The sequence below is a fragment of the Meleagris gallopavo genome, chromosome Z (genome assembly GCF_000146605.3).
Source record: "Meleagris gallopavo isolate NT-WF06-2002-E0010 breed Aviagen turkey brand Nicholas breeding stock chromosome Z, Turkey_5.1, whole genome shotgun sequence".
Taxonomy (NCBI): Eukaryota; Metazoa; Chordata; class Aves; order Galliformes; family Phasianidae; genus Meleagris; species Meleagris gallopavo.
This window is the reverse complement of record NC_015041.2, coordinates 9605161-9626947: the sequence shown is the minus strand read 5'-3', so window position 1 is coordinate 9626947 and position 21787 is coordinate 9605161. Positions and strand designations below refer to the sequence as shown.

At 37.4% G+C, this 21787-nt stretch overlaps 2 protein-coding genes across 2 annotated transcripts; one reads left to right on the top strand and one right to left on the bottom strand.

Annotated features, from left to right (window-relative positions):
• Positions 1 to 680: 680 nt before the first annotated feature.
• On the top strand, positions 681 to 12125 carry NADK2 (NAD kinase 2, mitochondrial; the record flags this gene model as incomplete). Its single annotated transcript, XM_010725338.3, has 7 exons — positions 681 to 837; positions 1824 to 1902; positions 3972 to 4115; positions 5677 to 5732; positions 5819 to 5872; positions 6500 to 6623; positions 8873 to 12125. Coding segments are annotated over 7 exons (753 nt in total), but the record flags the coding sequence as incomplete, so codon positions are not given.
• Positions 12126 to 12342: 217 nt separating this feature from the next.
• On the bottom strand, positions 12343 to 21666 carry SKP2 (S-phase kinase associated protein 2). The gene is made up of 9 exons (XM_010725331.3): positions 21338 to 21666; positions 20351 to 20462; positions 19946 to 20089; positions 19244 to 19378; positions 17707 to 17805; positions 16062 to 16189; positions 15436 to 15487; positions 14644 to 14751; positions 12343 to 13976 (listed from the first exon to the last, which is right to left on the bottom strand). Exons 1-9 carry the CDS (start codon positions 21492 to 21494, stop codon positions 13766 to 13768), a joined length of 1146 nt encoding a protein of 381 aa, XP_010723633.1. The 5' UTR covers positions 21495 to 21666; the 3' UTR covers positions 12343 to 13765.
• Between the last annotated feature and the right edge of the window lie 121 nt (positions 21667 to 21787).

Genomic DNA, 21787 nt, shown 5'->3' with positions numbered 1-21787 from the left:
GAAAGACTGAGTAACCTGGGTCTGTTCAGCCTGTGGAAAAGAGCACTGAGAGGGGATCTGATAAATGTTTATAAGTATGTAAAGGGAGGTGGGAGACAAATGGATCAGGTCAGAATCTTCTCAGTGGTGTGTAGTGAAAGAACAAGGAGCAAAGGCCTAAAACTTGTACATAGGAAGTTCCATACAAACATGTGGAAGAGTTTCTTTATGGTAAGGGTGATGGAGCACTGGAGCAGGCTGCCCAGAGAGGCTGTGGAGTCTCCTTGTATGGGAGGTATTTAAGATCTGTCTGGATGCCTACCTCTGTGATCAATTGTAGGGTACCAGCTTTAGCAGGGCGTTGGACTTAATGATCTTTTGAGGTCCTTTTTGACACCTGTGATTCTGCATGATTCTGCGTAATGTAACTTTTGAAGATGTATTTTGGTCAGTATCATCTTATTTTACACATAGGAAAAACATCAGCTGGCAATTTGGTAAGTGTAAAGTATTAACATTTTGATATGGTTAATTTCATAAGTAGAGAATTTATATGGAAGCTATGAAACTTGAAATGTGACCTTGTATTTAGCCTTAAATTGTAAGATGCTCTGCTTTATGAATGAACTGGTACAACCCTTGTGTCTTCAAGTCTCTCTGATCTTACCTAATTCTGTAGTGAGTGTTTTGGGTACTGATAAAAACTTTTCCCCTCTCTAAGGTGGCAGTGGCGACAAAGAATCCGACTGTATCTTGAAGGAACTGGTATTAACCCTGTCCCTGTGGATTTACATGAACAGCAGCTAAGCCAAGAGCAACACAGCAGAGCTCATATAAATGAAAGATTCCAGGATCAAAGTAGGTTAAAGTCTGTGACAAGAATATAATCACTTTGCTATGATAACTTTGAATAAGAGGCATAGATTTGTAAGAACTGAAATATTGAAAGTTTGGTTACTGTTTTTGAGAAACAGGAAGTGACGATACTTGTTAGGTCAAGGTTCAGACCCTGGGTTTTTTAGATGTGAGTATGATCATCTTCTATATTTGTTCTGGACTTAAATATTTAGAACTAGCTTTCAGCATTTACAGTTTCAAGAGATTTCTTGAAATAGTATCACCTGCTGGCAAAATACCTCAGGCTGTTACTAAGTGGTGTCTCTTAGGATTACTTGGGGGTACCATAGGAACAGTTTATCACGAATTTATCAAGTCCACACTGAAAGTGTCTCTGCACACACTTCGCTTCTACTGAATTTGAGGTAGAATACCTCACAACTGAAAAATAAGCTGTCACTGTCTGCAAGCAAACGAAAAAAGTGACAATCTCTTCCTGGGTAATTCCTAGGTCATCAAACATCTTCCACTGTTTTCTTTATGCTGGACTGAGAATTCAAGAGCCTCATTTATCTAGTTCTATATTTCTTTTCTGAGAAGTCCTGTTTATTATGAAAAATTTGTTAATTTCTTTAAATTACCTCTGATGTAACTCGTAATTCTTTGAACTAAATCTAAAATGTTTATTAAGTCACTGTCGGTGACTAGAAGAGGAGATAATCAGTGTGGCTGCCCATTGGTTCTCAGGCAAAGCGATGTCTGAAAATGTGTGGCATTGGTTTACTGACCTTGGTTCAACTACTTGTAGTTTCTACTAAAGGACTATAACTAGGTACAGACTAAACTGGTGATAAAAGTGAGTCCTTGAAATGAAAATTGGACACTGAGAACCAACATCTAAATGCAAATATGGGCAGTAAAGCTTGTCTTCCAATGAATCATGGATTGTTTTTGAAAATCTAGGCTTTGGAGCCATGGTTTAACATGATTCTTTTCAATATCTGCAGGATCTGATGTTTCTGGTCCACATCTTTTACCAGTAAGAGCACTCAATGAAGTCTTCATTGGGGAATCTCTTTCATCCAGGTATGCATAATTGTTTTTTCTGTTGCAGGAGGGCACAACTGTCTTCATTTCTTTTCATAACGCTGTAGTGGGCAATCACTGATGATGTCTTTGCTGTTGAATTTCTGCTCTAGTTTATCAATCTAGAATCCAATAGGTTGGATTGCTGCTAGTTATGAAGTGTGTATTCAGAAGTTAAGTGCAAAGTGCAGTGCTGTAAGCATCTATTTTTCCATTTTCCAGTCTGGCCATTCTCTCCTCTGTTTTTCTTGTCTGTTATTTTCTTGGCTAGCTATTATCTAATCATATATTTTCAGTTACTGTCTTTACCATGGACTGAAGATTTCAAAAGATGACTTTAAATTGTCTACTCTTCTGCACTTCTTCTTAAATATATTTTTGCTAGCCTAGCATGACCAAACTGAAATACTAATAATAACTTCTTTCCCTGCCTCTGTATTTAGAAGCCCTGCATTTGGCTGAAGCCTTGTTATTGCAGGAAAATGTTCTTGTTCTAAGAAAACAGTTGTATCACATAACGATACTGCATTATGCAATGTACCTTCATGACTGTCCTTTCTGAAGATAAATGCATTTCTGTTAGCTAAACAATAACAAGAAGGATATGGGGAATATGAGTGGGGCTTTGAGGAAGGAGTTAAAACATGATCCTCAGTCAGTGCTTTGCCGAACTTTTACTTGCATTTTATATCCTTTTATTCTGTATTATTTTTTTTTTAAACTTTAGTGTGTAACATCTTCTTGTGTTTGTACAGTGCCTGGGACACTGTGATTGCTGCTGGAAACAGTATAAATGTTCCATGAGTGCTTTATCTTCCATCTGGACTGCAGCCTCACACTGGCAGAAGGAATTAGTCTCAAACAGATACATAAATTGCTGTCTACTAATCAAATTCAATTTTATCAAGGTTCTAAAACATTTATTTAATGTACAACAATAGAGGAACACAAAGCTGCTTTCCAACACTTTACAATTGCCCTCTACATCTGAATGTGATAAATACACTAGTTCCTTAGTTCAGTATATTTGAGAGGCAGTGAAGAACACAATACCTGTAGGAACAAATCTCTAGTAATAAATCTTGTGTTAATAGGACTTGAAGACTTCAATAATGATGTCACACAGATGGGTTTAATTTTTAAGGCTCAAATAAATTTTTATTTTTAAGGCTGAAATGCTGCATAAGAAGACAAAATACTAGGTGCATCTTCAAAATGTCAGTTGAGAAAACAAGAAAGTATTACAAGCTTTGTATTTTTAGTTTGTCCAGACCAAAACATCAATCACTAGAAGCTCAGTAAACTTCTTTTATTAAGAAGTTTAGTCATGCTGAACACAGTGAATGGGATGTATTTCCAAGGGGGTTATCTATTTATCTGAGGGCTATATCATACTATTTCTCTTAGGCATCAACAACTGTTCTTAAATATGTCTGGAAGTTCTGAAGCTTATGGAGAGAGATAGGCCTAAGATATGGAATCTTCTGATGCATCAATAATACCATGCAGAATGATGATTATGCCCCAAGACTGGAACACCTGAGTTTTAGGAAGAATTTGTCTTGAGGAGAAACTCAAAAACCTGCTGAATGTTGTTTAAAAAAAAAAAAAAAAGCTGTTTGTGAAGAATCACAGTGAGTTTTTAATTGCTGAAGTGATCATGAATTCAGCTTGAAGCCATGCTATTATTTACTCTTAGTGTTCCCTGTTGTAATTTTGAGACCCAGTCACAACATAAGAATTTATGCAGTAGTACAAGTACAAGTAGTACAATATAAGGAAGGTAATGTATTTGCAGTTTCATTTCTAAGTATGCAAAGTCATTGCCAAATGATCCAGAGTTCTTTACATGGAATTGAATATTAAAAGTAGTTGTAAGGAAAACTGTCTAAAATATGTCATGCTGGAGATTGCTTTTGTCCATTATAAAAACTGCTATAAAACTGAGTGAAAAGTGGCTACCAAATTGGAAGTACTCAACAAAGCCTGTGAAATTGTCATCCATATTTGAAAATATCTCCTCTAAATTTTTATGTGCCTGATAAGGCTGTGTGTTCTGTCTTATTCAGGGAGAACTTTAAGTCCTGCAAACCCAGTTTTAAATTCTCGCTTCATAGGGCCTCCTATTATGAGATATCAGTTGATGATGGTCCTTGGGAAAAGCAGAAGAGTTCAGGGCTCAATGTGTGCACAGGAACAGGATCAAAAGCATGGTAAGTACATGCTGCTGCTTTGGCACAAAATATTGTTTCAGATAAAAGTAGACTAACTTGTTTTGCTGAAGCATATTGTCCATATTAAGGCTCTGTTGAGCTATGAATAATCAGTGTATATCCAAATAGTCTCACTGTTAGACATAGCATGAAGCTGTTCTGTGTGTTTGAGAGGAGAATTTCTCTCCCTTACAGATGTGGTGAGAAGAGTTGAAAGGATCAGGAGCTGAGGAATTGTGACAAAAGCTTAACTGCAATTTTGCTTGGAAGTTTGTATGCCCCCTCTGGAGAGGAGAGGTTGGGAATGTTGAGGGAGAGATCCTGCTCTGCCTGGCGGGTTTCTCTGAGGTAGTCTTGTTGGTTAAAATTAAACTGCTTAGATTAAGAAGCTCAGGAAACATTTATGAAGACTGAAGCTCTAATAGCAATGGGAAGACTTGTACTTAAGTGTTCTCTGGCACATCTATGTTTTCATTCTTTTTCCAAGTCTTTCAAACTTAACTGAAAAGGCACCATTTTTTTGTCAAAATATTTTTCTTAGATGAAGAAGCATATATCCAAGGAGAGCTGTACTAACCTAATCAAAGGAATAGATTTCCTTAGCAGTAGTTTAAACAAGATGCAGTGCTATATGCAAATCTGACCAATTTAGTTTTCTGTGGAGAGAGAGATTTGGAAATTGAGCTATCCTTATCATTTAAGGTTGTACAAACTGGATTTTTGTGGCAAGCTAAGGTGGACTAAAATTGAAGCTTTTAATGAAATTAGAAAAATGAATATTCATGCTGTAGCCCTTGGTTACTGGGCTTAAATATTCATTGTAACTCAGAATCTTGTATTCAGTCAGCATAACTTTGTCCTAGAGACTGCCAAGAATGAAACTGGCAGATTGCTAGGAGAACTTTCCTAGTGTTTGGTACTTTGGGAACATATAGTCATAGTTCAAAAGCTGTTCTTATGCATTTAATTTGCTTATGTTTTCTACTGAGCAATCTCAGCAGAAGATTCCAGGATTCCATCCAAACTCCAGGATTGCTATCTTCATTGCTGTAACTGGTGTCTGGTTTAGGGGTCTTGTTGAGATTTCAGAGCTCCTCAATATGCGAGGCATTTAAATTTAGATGTCCAAGTACTTCTTCAGCTGCCAAGTTAACTAGTTAGGAGAGAGAACAACCATGCATCTCAATTTCTTCTCAGCATTTGTTCAGGTTTGTAGGCTGGTAGTAAGTGAAGGAGGAATAACATTGGAAAAGCATCCATGGCATTTCTGTAGTGTGTTATGTGTGTCTGTTGCATTTTAAGGTGTTTTACAGCCATAACAAAAGCCCTGGGCTGAGAGCTAGGCAACTGACATGTTCACAGTACCTCTGCACAGATGCAGCAGTCAGTTTCTGAATCTGGTCTCAGGAAGAAAACTGTTGTCTGCCTATGCTTAACAGCATTCTTAATTTTTCCATTGTCTGAAACCTAGTTTTTTATCTGTATGCAAGGTACTTGGGATTTTTGTTTGTTTCCTTGAGTTTTATTGCTTACCAAACAAGACTTCTACTTTTCTATTTAGGTCCTATAATATTAACAAGGTAGCAAATCAAGCTGTTGAAGAGATTCTTAATATCGGTGAGTGAACAGCCTGGCATCACTGGCTAAGTTTACACAAAGATACTCTTCTCTAATAGGTGCTCTTCTTAATCTTGTTCTAACAGCTAAAAAGCATGGAAGTTTGAATATGCCACTGAACACAGAACTAGTACAAAAAGGTTAGTGAAAAAGCCAAGATTTCTTTAAGATATCATAAATGTTGACCAGTTTATTTTTATATACTCAGCACCACTTCAGCTGTTTTAGTGCTCTTGCAATGTTACTGAATCAGAGAACTGTAGCTGTTAGAAGGGAAGTCTGGAGATCGTGTAGTTCAACTCCCATGCTAATGCAGGTTCTGTAGAGTAGATTGTATAGGAAAGCATCCAGGTGTGTTGTTCCAGAGAAGGGGACTTCACAACCTGTCCTTGATCCTGTGCTCTATCACCATCAAGGTAAAGAAGTTTTTCCTCTTTAATCTTTCTCAGAAATATTATTTACATGAATTTGGTGGAAAAACTTCTGACTTGAAATGAGAGCAGTAATTTGGACTTTAGAATGTGTAGATCTTCATGAGAATTTCAATTGTCCTAAGATTTGGAAGAGTAAATACTTACTCAGCTGAAGAGATTAGTGAACGTAAGTCATGGAATAGAACTTAAGTATTGTAAAATCAGCTGAAAGGTGAAGGCTATTAAACACCTGGCAAGACTCAGTATTATATCTCTAAGTAAGAAGCTGTTCTTTCCTGGACGAAAGACATTTTCTGACATATACAAAAACTAATGGCTGATTTCTACTTACAGTAACAAATGATTACAATGAATCCCTGCTTTATAGTCCAGAAGAACCAAAGATGTTTTTCAGCATTCGAGAACCTATTGTAAACAGAGTTTTCTCTAGCAGTCGGCAGCGTGGCTTCTCTTCAAAGTAAGTGTTGACTGTAGCAGCTAAGGAAGGCCTCTACCATTCTGTATTTTCTGTATGTAGGTAACACAGGAGTTTTCCTTGAAGTGTTTCAACTGCTAGTTTGTCTTCTCAGTGGCTTGAGTATAGTTCTAGTAAGAACAGGAAGATGTTTCCAAGCTGCATTATGCTTTCATAACGTCTGAGCCACACACAATTCTACAGAATAAAAGAATCACAGTGTGCTCACTTCTGCATGTATACCATTGCCCTCACTATGAGACAGGCACTGACAAACTGGAGTGAATTCAGGAATGGGTCCCTAAGAGTATTATGGGGCTAAAACACGTGGTATATGGGAAGGAGTCAAAAGGTATTTTGTTTAACCTGAAGAAGACAAGACAAAGTGGGCAGATACAGTTACTGTCTTCCAGTTACAGAGCGGAAAGACTCTTCAGAGCAGAAGTGCAGGAGCAGAGGAGAAGTGTAGTGTCATGACCTATATGTTATAGAATTCTGATAAGGAAATATTTTTCACTGAGGATGGTCTGACAGTAGAATAGGTTGATGAGAGACTACTGGTGGTATTCTTGGAACAGTCCAAACTTGAGAAGGCAAGACCAAAAGCAACATAATATATCTTTGAAATAAGGCCTGCTTTGAGTTGAAGGCTGTGGATTAGATCCCTTCCAAACTAAATTTTTCTGTAATTCAGTCATTTTAACATAGAGCACTTTTTATTGAACTCACTATAGTTAAGTGAATAAAAACATACGCAACTGTTATTGTATGTTTAGAGTAACTATGTTGAGAACAATACAGTGTGTCAATATCAACCAAATGTTAATTCAACCTTTTATGTCAAAACAAAGGAGTCTGACTTTGGAGACTTGAATTCTCCTTTTGAGCCACAACTGTGTTGCAACATTTTATGACATAGTAAAATTATCATGTCTTAAATGTTTACTGCTTCTTCTTCTCAGTCATTTTGAGCTGGGAGGTTTCCAGGTTGAGTAAACCTAGAGAGATGGTACAAGAAGAGTTTAAAATAGAAATAAATAACTGAATTTTCATCTGTAAGTGCTATAAGATCAATTCCTATCCTGTCAACATAAGATATACTATAGAAACTCTCCTGCAGTAAAAAATGTTTACATATCTATGAGGGATATCTGTCCATTTTTCCTCCTTGAAGTAGTTTTTGCTGCCTCTCATGGTTTGTCTTTTGCACTTTGTGCTAAACATCTTGCTACTGCTGTTCTTTCTGAGATACTTTAGCTGTCTAAAGTGAAACGGAGGAATGTACCTCCAGGCTTCAGACTTGGCAGAGACTGGCTAAGTTTTGACATTTGGCCATCCTTCCAAGTTTTTTATCTTTGTGAAAGATGAGTCTTCATGAAGATTTAAGTCACTGCAGTAATTGCTGATTAAATCTTGGAGATCAGAACATGTCTAGACCAAGGCCTAGGTCCGGAACAGTCAGGCACATCCATGTCAGACTGCACTCTTGCAGCTTTTCTGAAATCACTCCTAGTTCCCATCTAGCAATATTAAAAAAAAATAATAATTGTAGAGAAAAATATTAAAGAGTATTCTTATTTGCTATATATTTGAAAGAAGAAATCTTGACAAATGTTAATTTCACTTATAAGTGAAGAAGATGGTTAGTAGCTTTATTCTGTCTGGACCAGCTGTAGAAAAGCTGCCTTAAAATTTTTCTATTAACCAGAGAACATACTGGTCACACTCTTAATATTAAAAGGAAATTGCTGCCGTAACTACTTAAGTTGTGTGGCAAGCATTCTGACCTTGTGTTTTAAATGACTTTATCTTTTCTGTCAATGATTCATACAGCACAACAGAATACAGTAATATTCAAAGTATTTGAGATACTGCTAGTTTGTAAATGCATGTTGCATTTAACTTCAAGGCCAATTTATTGAAATCATGCTAATTATGTAAGACTTCTTTTCTGTGAAAGATTAGGCAAATCGTTATTAAATGGGATTATCACTAGCTTTGTTTTAAAATGCACCTGAACTCCAGTTTCATTTCAGGTGTAGTATTATAAGAGTCCTCAGACTCTTGGAGCAACAGCCTTCTTTTGAATAGGTCCTCTAATCCTCTCTGCTACAATATTATTACATATGCTCCTGCGTGATTCAGCATTTACTGGCCCATACAAAGAAACATTCAAGAAACAGTCTCTTTGTTCAGGTAAGTGTTTCTCTGAACCATCTCACTTCTAAACTATTTTATTTTTTTGTTGGCAGAGTCTGTGTCCGTTCTCGCTGTTGGGATGCATGTATGGTTATAGATGGAGGAACATCATTTGAGTTCAATGATGGCGCAATAGCGTCAATATTGATCGATAAGGAGGATGCACTGTGCACTGTTTTGCTCGAAGAATGAAAGGGCCCTGGTGTTTTCTGCTGAAGCAATTCTGGATCCAGAGAGAGAACTCCTGGAGAAGGACAGCACATCATAATGCTGCATTAAGTTGAAAGTTGGCTTTTTTTGGTTGTAAGAGAAATTGGAGAAAAACTGAGGTGCTTTTCATTCCTTGGGTTGGGGATATCTTGGAAGCCTATTTATGCTCTTTTTGCATCTGGTGTATAAGAAATGTATCTGAAGTCTTACCTCTAAGTTCAGTGCAGATTGACATTTTTTAACCTGTATGGCAAATGTGAAAGAACATCTTTTTAAACCATAGGTAGATGGGTTTAAATACTAAGTCAGCATTCAGATGTACAGTTTTTTAATAAGTGTGGAACTGGTTAAAAAAAATAAATATCTTCATACATCCACTTTTGTAGAAAATCTGACTGTCAAAATCTAAAGATTTGGTGCAAGGATATATAGATTTTGGTAACTGCTGATGTTGTCATAATAGAAACACAAATCTTTTGTATACTTTTCAAAAATTTTACAACTTTGTAGTTTCATACAATTCATGACAAATATTTTTTGGCTCATCCAGTATTTTTTTCTACTTTGTAGAATTGTGTTAAAAGTGAAAGCCTGGTTTAATTTCCAGGTCTTTCATATTTTCAGTGAGGTAGCTCCTACCTTTGCTCTTTGAGTAGAGGGAGACTTGAAACTTATGGCTTTTATTGAGTCCTTTGCTATGAATATGAAACTACAGAAAACGTGCTTAAGACATAGTCCCTCACTGAATGGAGTATGTGGCTTGCGGGTGTCCAGTCACAGTGTGTGCAGTTATCATAAAGAAAAAATACAGACCTTAAGTTGAATGATTTGAAGTTTTAGGTTCTGAGTTTCTTTACAACTGCAGAAGAATGAAATGAGCTCAGCTGATCCCTGCTGTATAGGCTGCTCTGAAAGGAATGCTTCCTGTTTCTTTCTGTGGAAACAGCAATGGTATAAAGAGCACAATAACACTTCTTGATGGAGCAAATTCTCAGCTACAAAACACTGTTTCTCAACAGTCACCACTACTGATCAGCAGTGAATGCAAGTCTGTTCATAAAACTGCACCACAGCATGATGACCCACTGTTGCAGCCACTGCTAAAATGTACCACTCACCATGCTGTGTTCAATGTTAAGGAGAACTGTTTGTTCTCCTTAAACATTCAACAAGCGTCATTGAGTGTCAGTGGGTGCCATTTTTTCCACATGAAAGAATTCAGTTGCATACCTTTGCTTCATCTGCACTTCCATGTCAGGTGCCGTTTTGTCAGCCTGCCCCTTTGCTGCCATCTGTCAAGTGGCAACAACATGTAATGGGATATTGGTGGGAAGGTTCCTCCTCCACTGCCATACATCTGCTTCTAACGTTACAGGCCGGTGTAATAAAAGAGGCGGCATTACTTTTGGAGCAGCCCTTGTAGCTAGAGTGCAAATAATACTTACATGTTACCCTGTTACTTTCCCCACAAAATTTATGCTGAATTCTAACTGATACTGAATTGACAACAAATATGGTTTTATGTGCCTCTGATTATGTATGCTATACAAAAACTGGTTGTAGAAGAGGAAGTGACTTTTTAGATACTGTTTTAGAGAAACTGTGAACTTTGCCTTTGAAAATCTGTGCTGATTAATGCATAGATGAGAGGGCAGAATTTGACAAAATGAAGATTTCTACAGCAGGAACTCTTCTGACACATGACTTGAAAAAAATTTTTTTCCTGTCTACTAGGAAAAATCTATTTCCAAAAGTGAGTTTTTTCAAACTACTTTTGAATGAAGAGACTTCTGTAATAGATGTTCTCAGTTTTAATGGGGATGTTCTCCAGTGTGGCCAATCAATGTATTTATTGCCAATCACAAAATATACTTACTCTTATAGCTGTAGGAAGTGTATAAAGGATTTTTCCTTTACACTGTGTTAGTTTTTGTATTCAGTTAGAAACAGAATTTAGAAACAGGTTTCAGTTCTAAGAAAAACTTTGTATCTATGGAACTTGTTAAAAATAAGCTGTCACTGTATTGTACACATTTCACCTTTAAGTGTGCTGTACACAAATTTATTCACCTGATCTTGAGTTATCTGGTCTATAGATATAGACGGACCGAGCAGAAGAGGAAAAGCAAAACAGCCAAATATTCTTTCAAAACTATATTAAGAGTAAAGCTCTTAATATCTAAAGTAGTTTGCAGAATTTATCTTATTGTAAAGATGCAAGACTTTGAAACATTGGCCACACAGAATAAGGTTTTAGTTATCGTAATCCCTTCATAGCCAGTTAAGGATGGCCCTATGTGCCTTTTGTCCAGTATACTCATCCACTTGGTGTTAAGATTCAAAAAACAATGTCAGTAACATTAATTTATGATTTCCTAGAACTTTACCAGCAACTCTGAGATTAAAATCTTATTTAGATATTCAGTTTAGCTGTGTAAGTAAAAATTTCTGGCAGAGAACCTATATGCTACTTATTCAGACATTTGTGCCGTAATGTTTTAAAGAAGAAAGATTAGCCTGAGTTGGTTGTGTTCCTGATAAAGATACTCTTATTCTGAATGTTGAGACTAAAACACCATGTTTTCAAATCCTGTGTACCCAAAGTATAATCTGATTTAGGGTTTACATTTCAGAGTTAAGTTCCTGACTGTTACTTAGCAAACCGTAAACCTGACCTACTCATGAGTGGCCTCTACTGGTTTTGTCTGTATTTTAATTGCACTTCTGTTATAGCATTTACTGGTGAATGCTTGATTTAAATAACAAGGATGGGTTAGAGATCTATAATAGATAATCAGTAAGCAGCTACCTTTTCTATTAAAGAATTGTAAAATCCTTTGTTATAAAGGAAAGCAGTAGAGACAACTTACCTTGTAGACAATGTTCTGTGACAGGGCTGAGTATTGGTATAACACTGATTTAATTGGCCTGGACTGGCACTGAACTCTTCTACCTGCTGAATCAAATGAAATCCATAGTGTCATCTTTTAGTGCCAGTCCACACTTGTGTTCTGCTAAACTAAACAGGTCATCTTTCTTTTTTTTTTTTTTTTTTAAAGTTTCTACATTATGTAATAAAATTAAAAGTTTAATAGATGCTTGAAGTTGTCGCAGGCCTGATTTCAACTTAAATATATATCTATATATATGTGTGTGTGTGTGTGTGTGGGTGTGTATTTATTGTGCTCACCTTCCTTTCATTTACTAAGCATGACGTTATGATACCCTGTCATCTAAATCACAGTTGGTAAGATACTGATTGGACAAGTTTCTGCTTTTTTAGTCATGCAAAAATGTTGGTGCAAATCATTAGTACAATATAGCAATTCCTTAGCTTTTTATTAAATGCAAAACAAGTTTTATGGGGTTACATTATACAGAGACAGAAGAATTACAAGTAGATACACCTTTCATCTTGAAGTAAACTTTCAAAGAAGTTTAAGGCATGAAAACTAAAACTGCAGACAAGCAATTTTCCACACTATTTTGCTGTGTACTTATTACTAAGCTTTTTATCTTTGGACTGACTTTGGAAGATGCTATACCTATGCAACAGCCTATTTACCACAACAATGGTATATCCCCTACTGTTGCTCACTACTTGCAAGTTTTGTGCTAAAAGACAATAATAATGCTTACCCTTATTTCTGGAACATGCCTAGCCGACAGCAGGACTGGGAGTGGACTGAACCACATCTCTTCCCCAAGAGGTGGGGGACTCATTACTTGTCCTTAGTCTTAGTTTGGTTGGTTTTCTGTTTGTTTTTTGGTTAGTTATTTAGCTTCTTCTGTGACAGTGTTCCCTATTAGTGTTAAAAGATACAGGAAGTTAAATGATACTAGAAACTTAAGCTAAAAGAGAAATGGATATCTCTTAATAGCAACAAAGGAGTTCCTCTCAAAATTCTTACAGCGCAGCCCCAGTTTTTGTTGCTGCTCTGAGTTCTAGAACCAAGATACTTGCTCCTGCAACTTTTTTTTTTTTTTTCAATATACTAAATGCAGCTCAATGTAAGAAGTTTTGAGATTACATTCCTAATATAAGTTCACTTAAGCAAGGAAAAGCAACATGAAGTCTTGCTGAAGAAAAACTTCACAGCAACTCATTTGTATTGCTTCTTATTTGTACAGTATTGAGCTCAAGTGCTTTCCTCCATTCCAATACTTCCTTACTGTTTCCATGTTCAGTGAATTCAGACTCTCTCCTCTGTCCCTCTCCCGAACAGGGTAGCTTCACATCTTAATATACACATCACTCAGTTAATAATTTTAATAGTTTTGATAGCATTATTTGATTTAAGTACTGTAAACTCTAGACCAGCAGTAAACTAAGCCATCTAGTACCCCCACTGATTTTTTCAGGAGTTGCAGAGCTGGAAGAGTTAATTGAAAGCACCTTTACAACACCTAAGAACAATCACAGCTGCATCAAAACCTGCAGCAGTTAATAAAGGCAGTAACAGTTCCATTACAGTGATTGTTTCACAATTTTTTTTTTTTTTTTTTTTAAGTAGCTCTCCTAAAACAAAAAGTTTCTACAATTGCTTACAGATCATCAGATTTCTAAAGGCTTTTCTTTTTAAAGAGTATAAACATATTTATAGAACTACATTATGGCATAAGACCAAGATACAATACTTTATAAAAAGAGAACTATGATTAAATGTGCTCTGACATTCTGCTTCTTAAGGAGCTCCACTACACAGTGTATCCATGGCATCCATCATACAAGATCACTAGCCACTAAGGTTTCTCAGTGACAATCTGCATTTGATACCCCAAATTTCATGGTTCTTTTTACTGCCAACAGTTGGCCTTGCAATAGTTGTAAAATGTGAACAATTAATCTTCATGTCAGGAAGCGTCTCCTTGAGGAACTGTAGGGAGCTATCAGTCACTATTCCAAATACCTGAAGAGTCTTTAATGTTGGAATTTCACCAAGTTCTCTAGAAAGACAGCAGTTAGAAGTTAATCATTATACTGAAAGCATTTTTGCAGTCTATACCCAAACTAGATAAATGTACTTGTATTGAATTTTTTAGGCTAAAGGCTCTGTTTTTTTTTACTTGAGGGCATACTATTTCAGATGCAAAACAGGATAGAGCTGAATAGCTGTAATAATGAAAAGCAGGAAAAAAAAAATTCCCTTGAGCAAATACCTCTAAGCTGTGTTTCAGTGCCAACCAATAACTGATGCAGGTGCACAGAAAGGAAAGCTATATGGAGATTCTTACACTGGTCAGCAAGTACTATCCATTCTGTTAACTTTTCTGAAAGCAAGTTATTGATTGCTGCAAAATTAAAAACCTAATGCTGACACTTATACTGTCATTGACAAGACTGGAACCTCAAAGTAATGCCTTTAAACAGAGACATGAGGCACATGTAGAACATGCTGCTCAACAACTACAGATCGATACCATGGAAACATTATCTCCGATACCTTTGGTTCCAGTTTGTATTCTTAAATCTAGTCACCACATTATTTTACTCCTACTTTGTACCAGTAAGTTTATCAAAACAGTCCTTGCAGTTCTTAAGCCTATAATAAAGCATGTTGAAAATTATTTATCCTCTGAATTAGTAAACCAAAGCCACTTAGGGATTACTTACACTAAGGCAGCAGGTGATATTTGGTAGCAACGGCTGAGACAGAGATGTTGCAGAAAGATGAGTTGATGAAAATATTGGAAACACTCCGGTTTCAACATCACACTGTCGCTGTATGAGAGAATATTAATTAGAAGTTATATTTTAATTATAAAACAGAAGTAAATTTGATATCTCTAAAATTCAAGCTGAGAAGTGTAATAAACATCAATTTGTTTTCCTGCCAGTAGAGTACTTCATGCTCAATACAGAAGTAAGCTATTTCTAACGTGTGTGTCATGTTTTGATTTTCACTGAAGGGCAAATGAAGCAAAAAATTCTCTGCACGTAGATTTTCTGCAGCAGAAGTCACACCATGAAAAGGCAGTTACCTTACAGATTGAGATTTTAAAGATTTTAACTGACTACATCAAAATCTTTTTTTGATAAAATCAAAACTGTTCTGGGGCCATGTAGTATGAGAGCTGAAAGAAACTCTCACTAGGGTACCATAAGCTCGTAAACTTTGCATGCCTAAATGCTTCCTTTTATTTTTTGACTGCTATCATTTATTAGTTAACAAATCATTTCTGTACATACTATTTACGCTGAGGTAAAAAAGAAATTTTTAAGTTAGTTACTCCAGATTAAGTCAAAACAGATAGTAATTTTTTTCTAAATTTAACCTAGGAAGCAAATTTTGGCTGTGCAGTCCTACTCAACTATTAATTATTGCTGTATGGTTACTGCAGAGCAGTATTGTTACCAATCCCTGAACCATAAGGACTTAAGGACTGCCTGCACAGGAGTTCTTACCTTAGATCTAAGTGCACAAGGAAAGGACATCTTTCCACCAGCGTTTTAACATCTGAAAAGAGCTCACAGTCAGCCCACCTTTCGGTTATAAAGACATACATGCTTTCAACACCATTCATATTGATATTATTTACCTTCTGAATTAACTGTAAGATCTGTAATGTAGTATCCATAGGGTATTACATTGGGGCAGAACCTAAGTAGTTGTTATGTCTATTCTTTTTTTGAATGACCTTTTAACAGCAGAAGCCTTATCTAAAGAACGCTCCAAAAACTAAGCTCCCTCCCACAGTATCAGAAAGGATGATTCACAGTTAACATGAGATCCATTCCCCTGCTTGTGGGACTTAGTTCAAAAGTGAAGGCTATACTTTTCAAGTGAAGATGAAATGAGTTCTACCTATTTTTAAATTCAGAAGACAAATTATCTCTCATTCCTCAAGGCTAAGCTGGAGAAATTAGTAGGATTCTCTTACAATGCAAACATTATGCTCTGTAAAGAGCATAAAATCAGTCTTAGCACACAGTATTTCTAGTACTTACAGTGGACACCAATCAGAAGTAAATATATATAGCCTGCTGCTTCATTTCTTAGTGGAATAAATATTTTCTATGCTGCTATTTACCTGATATTTGAAGGTTCTGTCTGTATCCACTTAAGTTTAGTTGGGTTACTTTTGAAGTAATGTGACTAACTGCTGTTTTGACATGAGTGGTTGTGAAGTCACACCAGGACAAGTTCAGCTCCTCCAACCTACACACAAACAAAGAATTGTTTGGAAGAATAACTGAAATAGAAGTTTTTGCCTTAGGAGTATCAACTGTATTAGATATATACAAGATCTCAAACTGTGGTACATCTACTACCAAAGTTCCTGTATTCAATAATACAAATTTCTCTATGACAACAATTAAGCTCTGGAGCAGGTTGCCTAGATAGGCTGCGAGAAATCTGTCTGTAGAGGTTTTCAAGACCCAACTAGACAAAGTCCTGACCAGCGCTGAATTTAGAACCTGCTGCAGGCAAAGAGTCAAAGCAACTTCCCAAGATCACTTTCAATCAAAATGATTCATGATCACTGATTTTAAGTTAATGAAGTTAAATGGTCAAGGGGAGACACTTCTTTTCATCTTGTATTTGGTTGATGATGTGAACCTGTTCCCACTGACCAGATCTTCACATTGAGAGGTAGAAACACAAATCTTTTGCTATCACTTATTAGCATTGGTCAGGTGATCAATTACACTGTTATCATAAAATACTTAAGAGTTTTATATAAGCACTGGTCAGGTTGTGACCTTACCTCAACTACATGCTCAGCTGCCAATAGCATTTCACCAGTCATAGTACTGTTTTGTGTGCAGCTGCTAGAGATGTAATCAGAGAACAAAGGCATAGTAAACCGCCTGACTAGAGCCTTCAGCTGTCAATCATTATGTAAATTTAAAAATACTGTTTTTTCAAGCAGATGGCAGACCTAATCTTTATGCACTGTGCATTGTACAGACACTGCCTTTCTTTAAGAAGCTCAGTATCCAAGTAATCAGACCCGCAGCTGTAGGCATTAACTACCCAGCGCAAGATTAAGGTTTTGTCTGTCCACTGGTCTACTGCAGTTTGATTAAAAATATTACTGCGCAGAAACAAATTAAGTAGATTGTCCACCATCTCACATGAACTCAGCAAAGAGATTGGGGTGTAAATCCCAGAGCTACTGAAGCTCAATTCAGTGACTTCCGACAGCAGATGGTTTAATCACTAGACCTGTCCATCTGAACCAGTGCTTCAAAAACTGCAGAACTGTTCTACCATGGATGGAAGGGCATAATGTTTTCTGCCATTCATACTGTTCTGACTGCACAGGGAGCTCTTGTACTCCACATTCAGATGGTAACTTCCTCAAACTTGTATGCTTTCACACTCTGAGAATTACATAGTGCTTTCATTGAGAAAATCAAATATACTAGATAATCAAGTGGATATAGATGGGTTTTTAACCAACCAAGACTTCCTTTAAGGATGATGACTAAAGATACTCACAAATAATTACTGAAGTACCTCTTTGCTATAAAAGAAGAAAATAGCTTGATGAAAAGAAATTATATAATTATTCAAGTAATAACCAACAGTTAAGCATTTGAGAACATAATAAGCCTCATAAGAAACACTGACAGACAAACACAATTAGAATGCCTATCAAAAAGTAAAAAGGACAATTCCTCTCAGGAGTTAACAGTAAGTAGGAATAGCAAAAACTATTTTTGTCTTACATAGAACATTTGCTTAACATCAGCTCCAAGGCTTCTGCAGAAAACCCTGAGCAACCACAAAGATTTAGTCGTATCAGACTGGGATTGTTAGCAATGCTCCTGTAGAAAAGAAAAAAAGATAAAATGTTGGAACATTGCTATTATCGCTAAGACACATGATAATGTTTAGAAGTGAAGATTCCAGGCACAGAATTATTTGTTGCATGTGCAGCACTGCATCTTTAGTAAACTGACATACTAAAAGAGTCACTAAGTATCTCAACTTCTTGCTGCCTCACAGCACAATTTGACAAAGGACACTTATGTACTTACATGATGTTCCTGATATGCTTGTGTGTTTGTAAGTCAACCTTCTCCTGTTATGTATCATTGAACAAACACCATGACCTATTCAAGATCATTGCATCTCTACAAAAGACTAAGCAATCTCACTATTTACTTATTATTATTCACTTAGTGAAGCGTTGGAAGAGGTTGCCCAGAGAGGTGGTGGAAGCCCTGTCCTTCCCAGGCATTCAAGATCAGGCTGAACGGGGCTCAGAGCACACTGGTCTAGCTGTAGATGTCCCCCACTTGGACTAGATGACCACTAAAGGTCCCTTCCAATTCAAATGATTACTCAATTGACTCAATCATCTCATTTTGGAAATCACTTCTCTGTGAAGCAGAGGTTAGTTACGGGGAAAAAAAAAAAAAAAAAGACCACATTTTCCAAACAGTATTCCCCTTACAACCACTATATTTGTACTCAGGGCAATGAAATTCATTAATTGTTGCCTAATTTGTAAACAATTTTCAGATCCTCTTTATTTGGCATCACAAACCAAACAATACTGATTTATTTGCACTCTTTTTTCCTTGTATGAGAAAAACATCAGGAAACTCAAGAGCAAAAAGCAGGTCACCCACAGCATTAGCCATCTAGCCTGGTTCCTAGCACCCCCATAATCAGCTGATGTTACTGGAGTTTGATTGCACACCCATTAGTGTTTTTCCTCTTTAACAAAACAGTTCATGTGCTTGACAGTCTAATTTTTCAGATACCTTTTTCAGTGAAGGTCAACAAAGAAATGAGAAATGGTGCAGAAGCACACAGAGAACCTGGTAGAAAAGTTGCTGGAACTCCTTAAAATATAAAAAAATATATACACTAAACGTGAACATGTCCGGGGAGCACAGAAATTGGAAAAGTAGTTCTGCTCTGCAGCTCACATGCAGGAACAGTGAAGAGACACAAACCCCACAGAGATAAGCAGTTTCTCAAGCTTCCTAGTACTCTGAGAAAAAAGGAAAAAAAGAAAAAAAAACAACCCAACAACTCTTCTAGAGCAGTGTTTCTTCCCCACCTGGTCTCTTGAACAGATAGGAAAGAGGCAGCTTGTATAGCCTGCCAGCTAAATCCATTAAGTGACTAGAGCAGGCCATTTCAAACAACTCCTACAAGGGACAACTCCAACTGTATTCTGTCCCTAGCCTGCACAAAAGAATGGCACTGAATGTAAGTTATTTATAAAATATCCCCAAACATTTCACTCACTTGATGATATCATCAGAAAGCACTAGTCCCTCCAAGCTGAGGTTCTCCAGTCTCTCACAACGACAAAGAATACTCTGGAGATCTGCAACAGATACTGTGCAATTTGACAAATCCATATGTTGAACTCTGAGAGGTCTAAGAGATGAAAAACCATGGTTAATAAAACTGCACCAAAAAGCAACTACAAATTTCATACACCATAAATATATGCAATACTGTATAAGTGTGCAAAGCTTACAGAGAGGAGTTGTATTTCTGAATATCAGCTGCACACTATGTGTATTATTAAGCTTGCTGGCTGTACCAATAACCTACCAGCCAAAACTTCAGAACTTTTACCTTTCAGATACTTAGCAGGATTCATCAGAATAGCTGTCTATCCTGCTAGAGTTACACAGGTTTCTTGAGGTTCACAAATAAAAATGCTCATGAGGCTCACATTTCTTGGTTCTAAAAGAAATAATTTGCAAGAGCATGATGGTGCTGGAAGTATACTTCCAAATATCATGTTAGCTTATTTCTTAATAACTGACTGATGAATACAGATCTTATTTCAACACATGCCTCACTACTGATCAGCTATTCCACACTCCACAGAGATGACAAACACTACTATTGGTGAAGATGTTAAAAAAAAAAAAACAAAAAAAACAGAGAGAAACACTGAAGATTTGAGACTCTGATACACAGTGAAAGCCTTACTTCGTGGTTTTAAACAATGGATTCCCAATACAAGATCTTGGGCAGCGGAACACAGTAACACCTGCAGGTAGCAACTGTCCAACAACTCCTGGCAGCAGACTTCTACAAGTCAGATCAAGAGTCTGCCAGAGAGATTCATCAAACCTAGGGAGCAGAATTTTACTCATTAGCAAGGAGAAGTCATATCCTAGTGTACAACTACAGAAACTTCCCAGACTCACAAAAGATTGAGAGGAAGAAAAGCCATTTAGAACAATTTAATAACGCTAAAATAGTTGTCTTTTGAGACTACATGTACTTACAACTCACATAACAGATTGAATTACACTTATGAAAACCAAATCATTTATCAACCTGTGGAAGCAAAGTTCTTCTTAACATTAAGTGACAAAAAGCAATACTTACGACAGACGATGCCACCTCTTGCAAATCATGGAAACTTTCAACAAGTCATTCAGAGGCAAATATGAAAAGATTGCCAATAGAAGTTCATCTGGAAGTTCATCCCAAGAAACACCTTTAGGGAAAGAGTGAGCATGCCCTAGTTAAAGCTAGCATTTTTCCTGCTGATGCTTTATTCAGTTTGGTTGACAGAAGCACCACTACAGTCTGTCCCTGGACTCTACATACTACTCATCCCTCTTTCAACTCTTCATTTTAAAAAATACACTTCAGGAAATGAGAGCATCTCAGCTATTTCATTTGTATTCTAAGGCTCGTATGCTTCCCCAAATTCAGGAAGGAAAAAACAGGTCCAGAAGGACATCTCAGGACTCCTTGTCTCTATACTCCCCAGCTGAAATGCCCATCCTTGCCGCATACCTTACACCCCCAGAAGGGGCCCAAAGGGAGGTATGCATCTGCAGAGTACACAGATAAAAGTGGGTAATGCAAAGTGCTCTTCAAAACATCTCTCAGGAATTATTTAAGAATGTGTGCGACCCCAAATTCTCACAAACAGGTACACAGCTACCTAGTGTTTCTGTCTGCCCAGAAAAAAATTCTACATGCTGGAGCTCCAGAACAGCTGCCTATGACCCAGAGCTCATTTAATTAAAAGCAGAAAGTGTCTGAGGGTATTCCTACTGCTCTGAGGACTGAATCCTTCCCCTGTCAACCCAGAAATCCTACTGCACCTTTCCTGCAGTTTTCCAGCAGGGACTCTTGCACGCATTAAGAGTCCAACACCAGTGGAGTGAGTGGCTGCCCTGTGGCACCCTGCAAGAGATGCACATCTGGACTCTCATGGTCTGAAGGGCCCAGTTTCTCAGTTCTGAGATTTCTATATAAAAAATTCAAGTCCCCAGGTTTCAAAATTATGCTGGGGATGGCTGCAGCAATAGTTCCTACTAGTTTAGCAGGGTAAATGAAAGAAGGGCCGTCTGCCAATACCTGGCTCTGCCTCTCGGAACAGCCGAGGCCTGCGCCCGATGACGAACTCCTTATCCTTCACTTTCAGCCGCTTGTGGGGTGTGCAAACCGGCAGCAGCGGCTCCTGCAGGGTATTCTCATTGCCCAGCTTGTCCTTCTTCAGCATCGACACTCCCATGCCCGAGAGGAGCTCCGAGGTCTTGCTGGAGTCCCAGTCCCAGCTGAAGCCAGTGGAGACGTTGCTGCCAGAGGAGGAGATCTCCTGGAGATGTTTTCTGCACGGGTTGAGGCATTACGGGATTCAGGGAAACCCGCATTCTGCGAGGCCACTGCCACGTACTCTGTAGGCCGACACGGAGTACAGAAAGGCGGCAGAGAGCCGCCTGGCAGGGAGCAGTTCTCACTAACAACCCGTATCCCCAAGTAGGGCAACAATCCCCCCTAAAAAAAGCTTAATTTTAACCCCAGTTC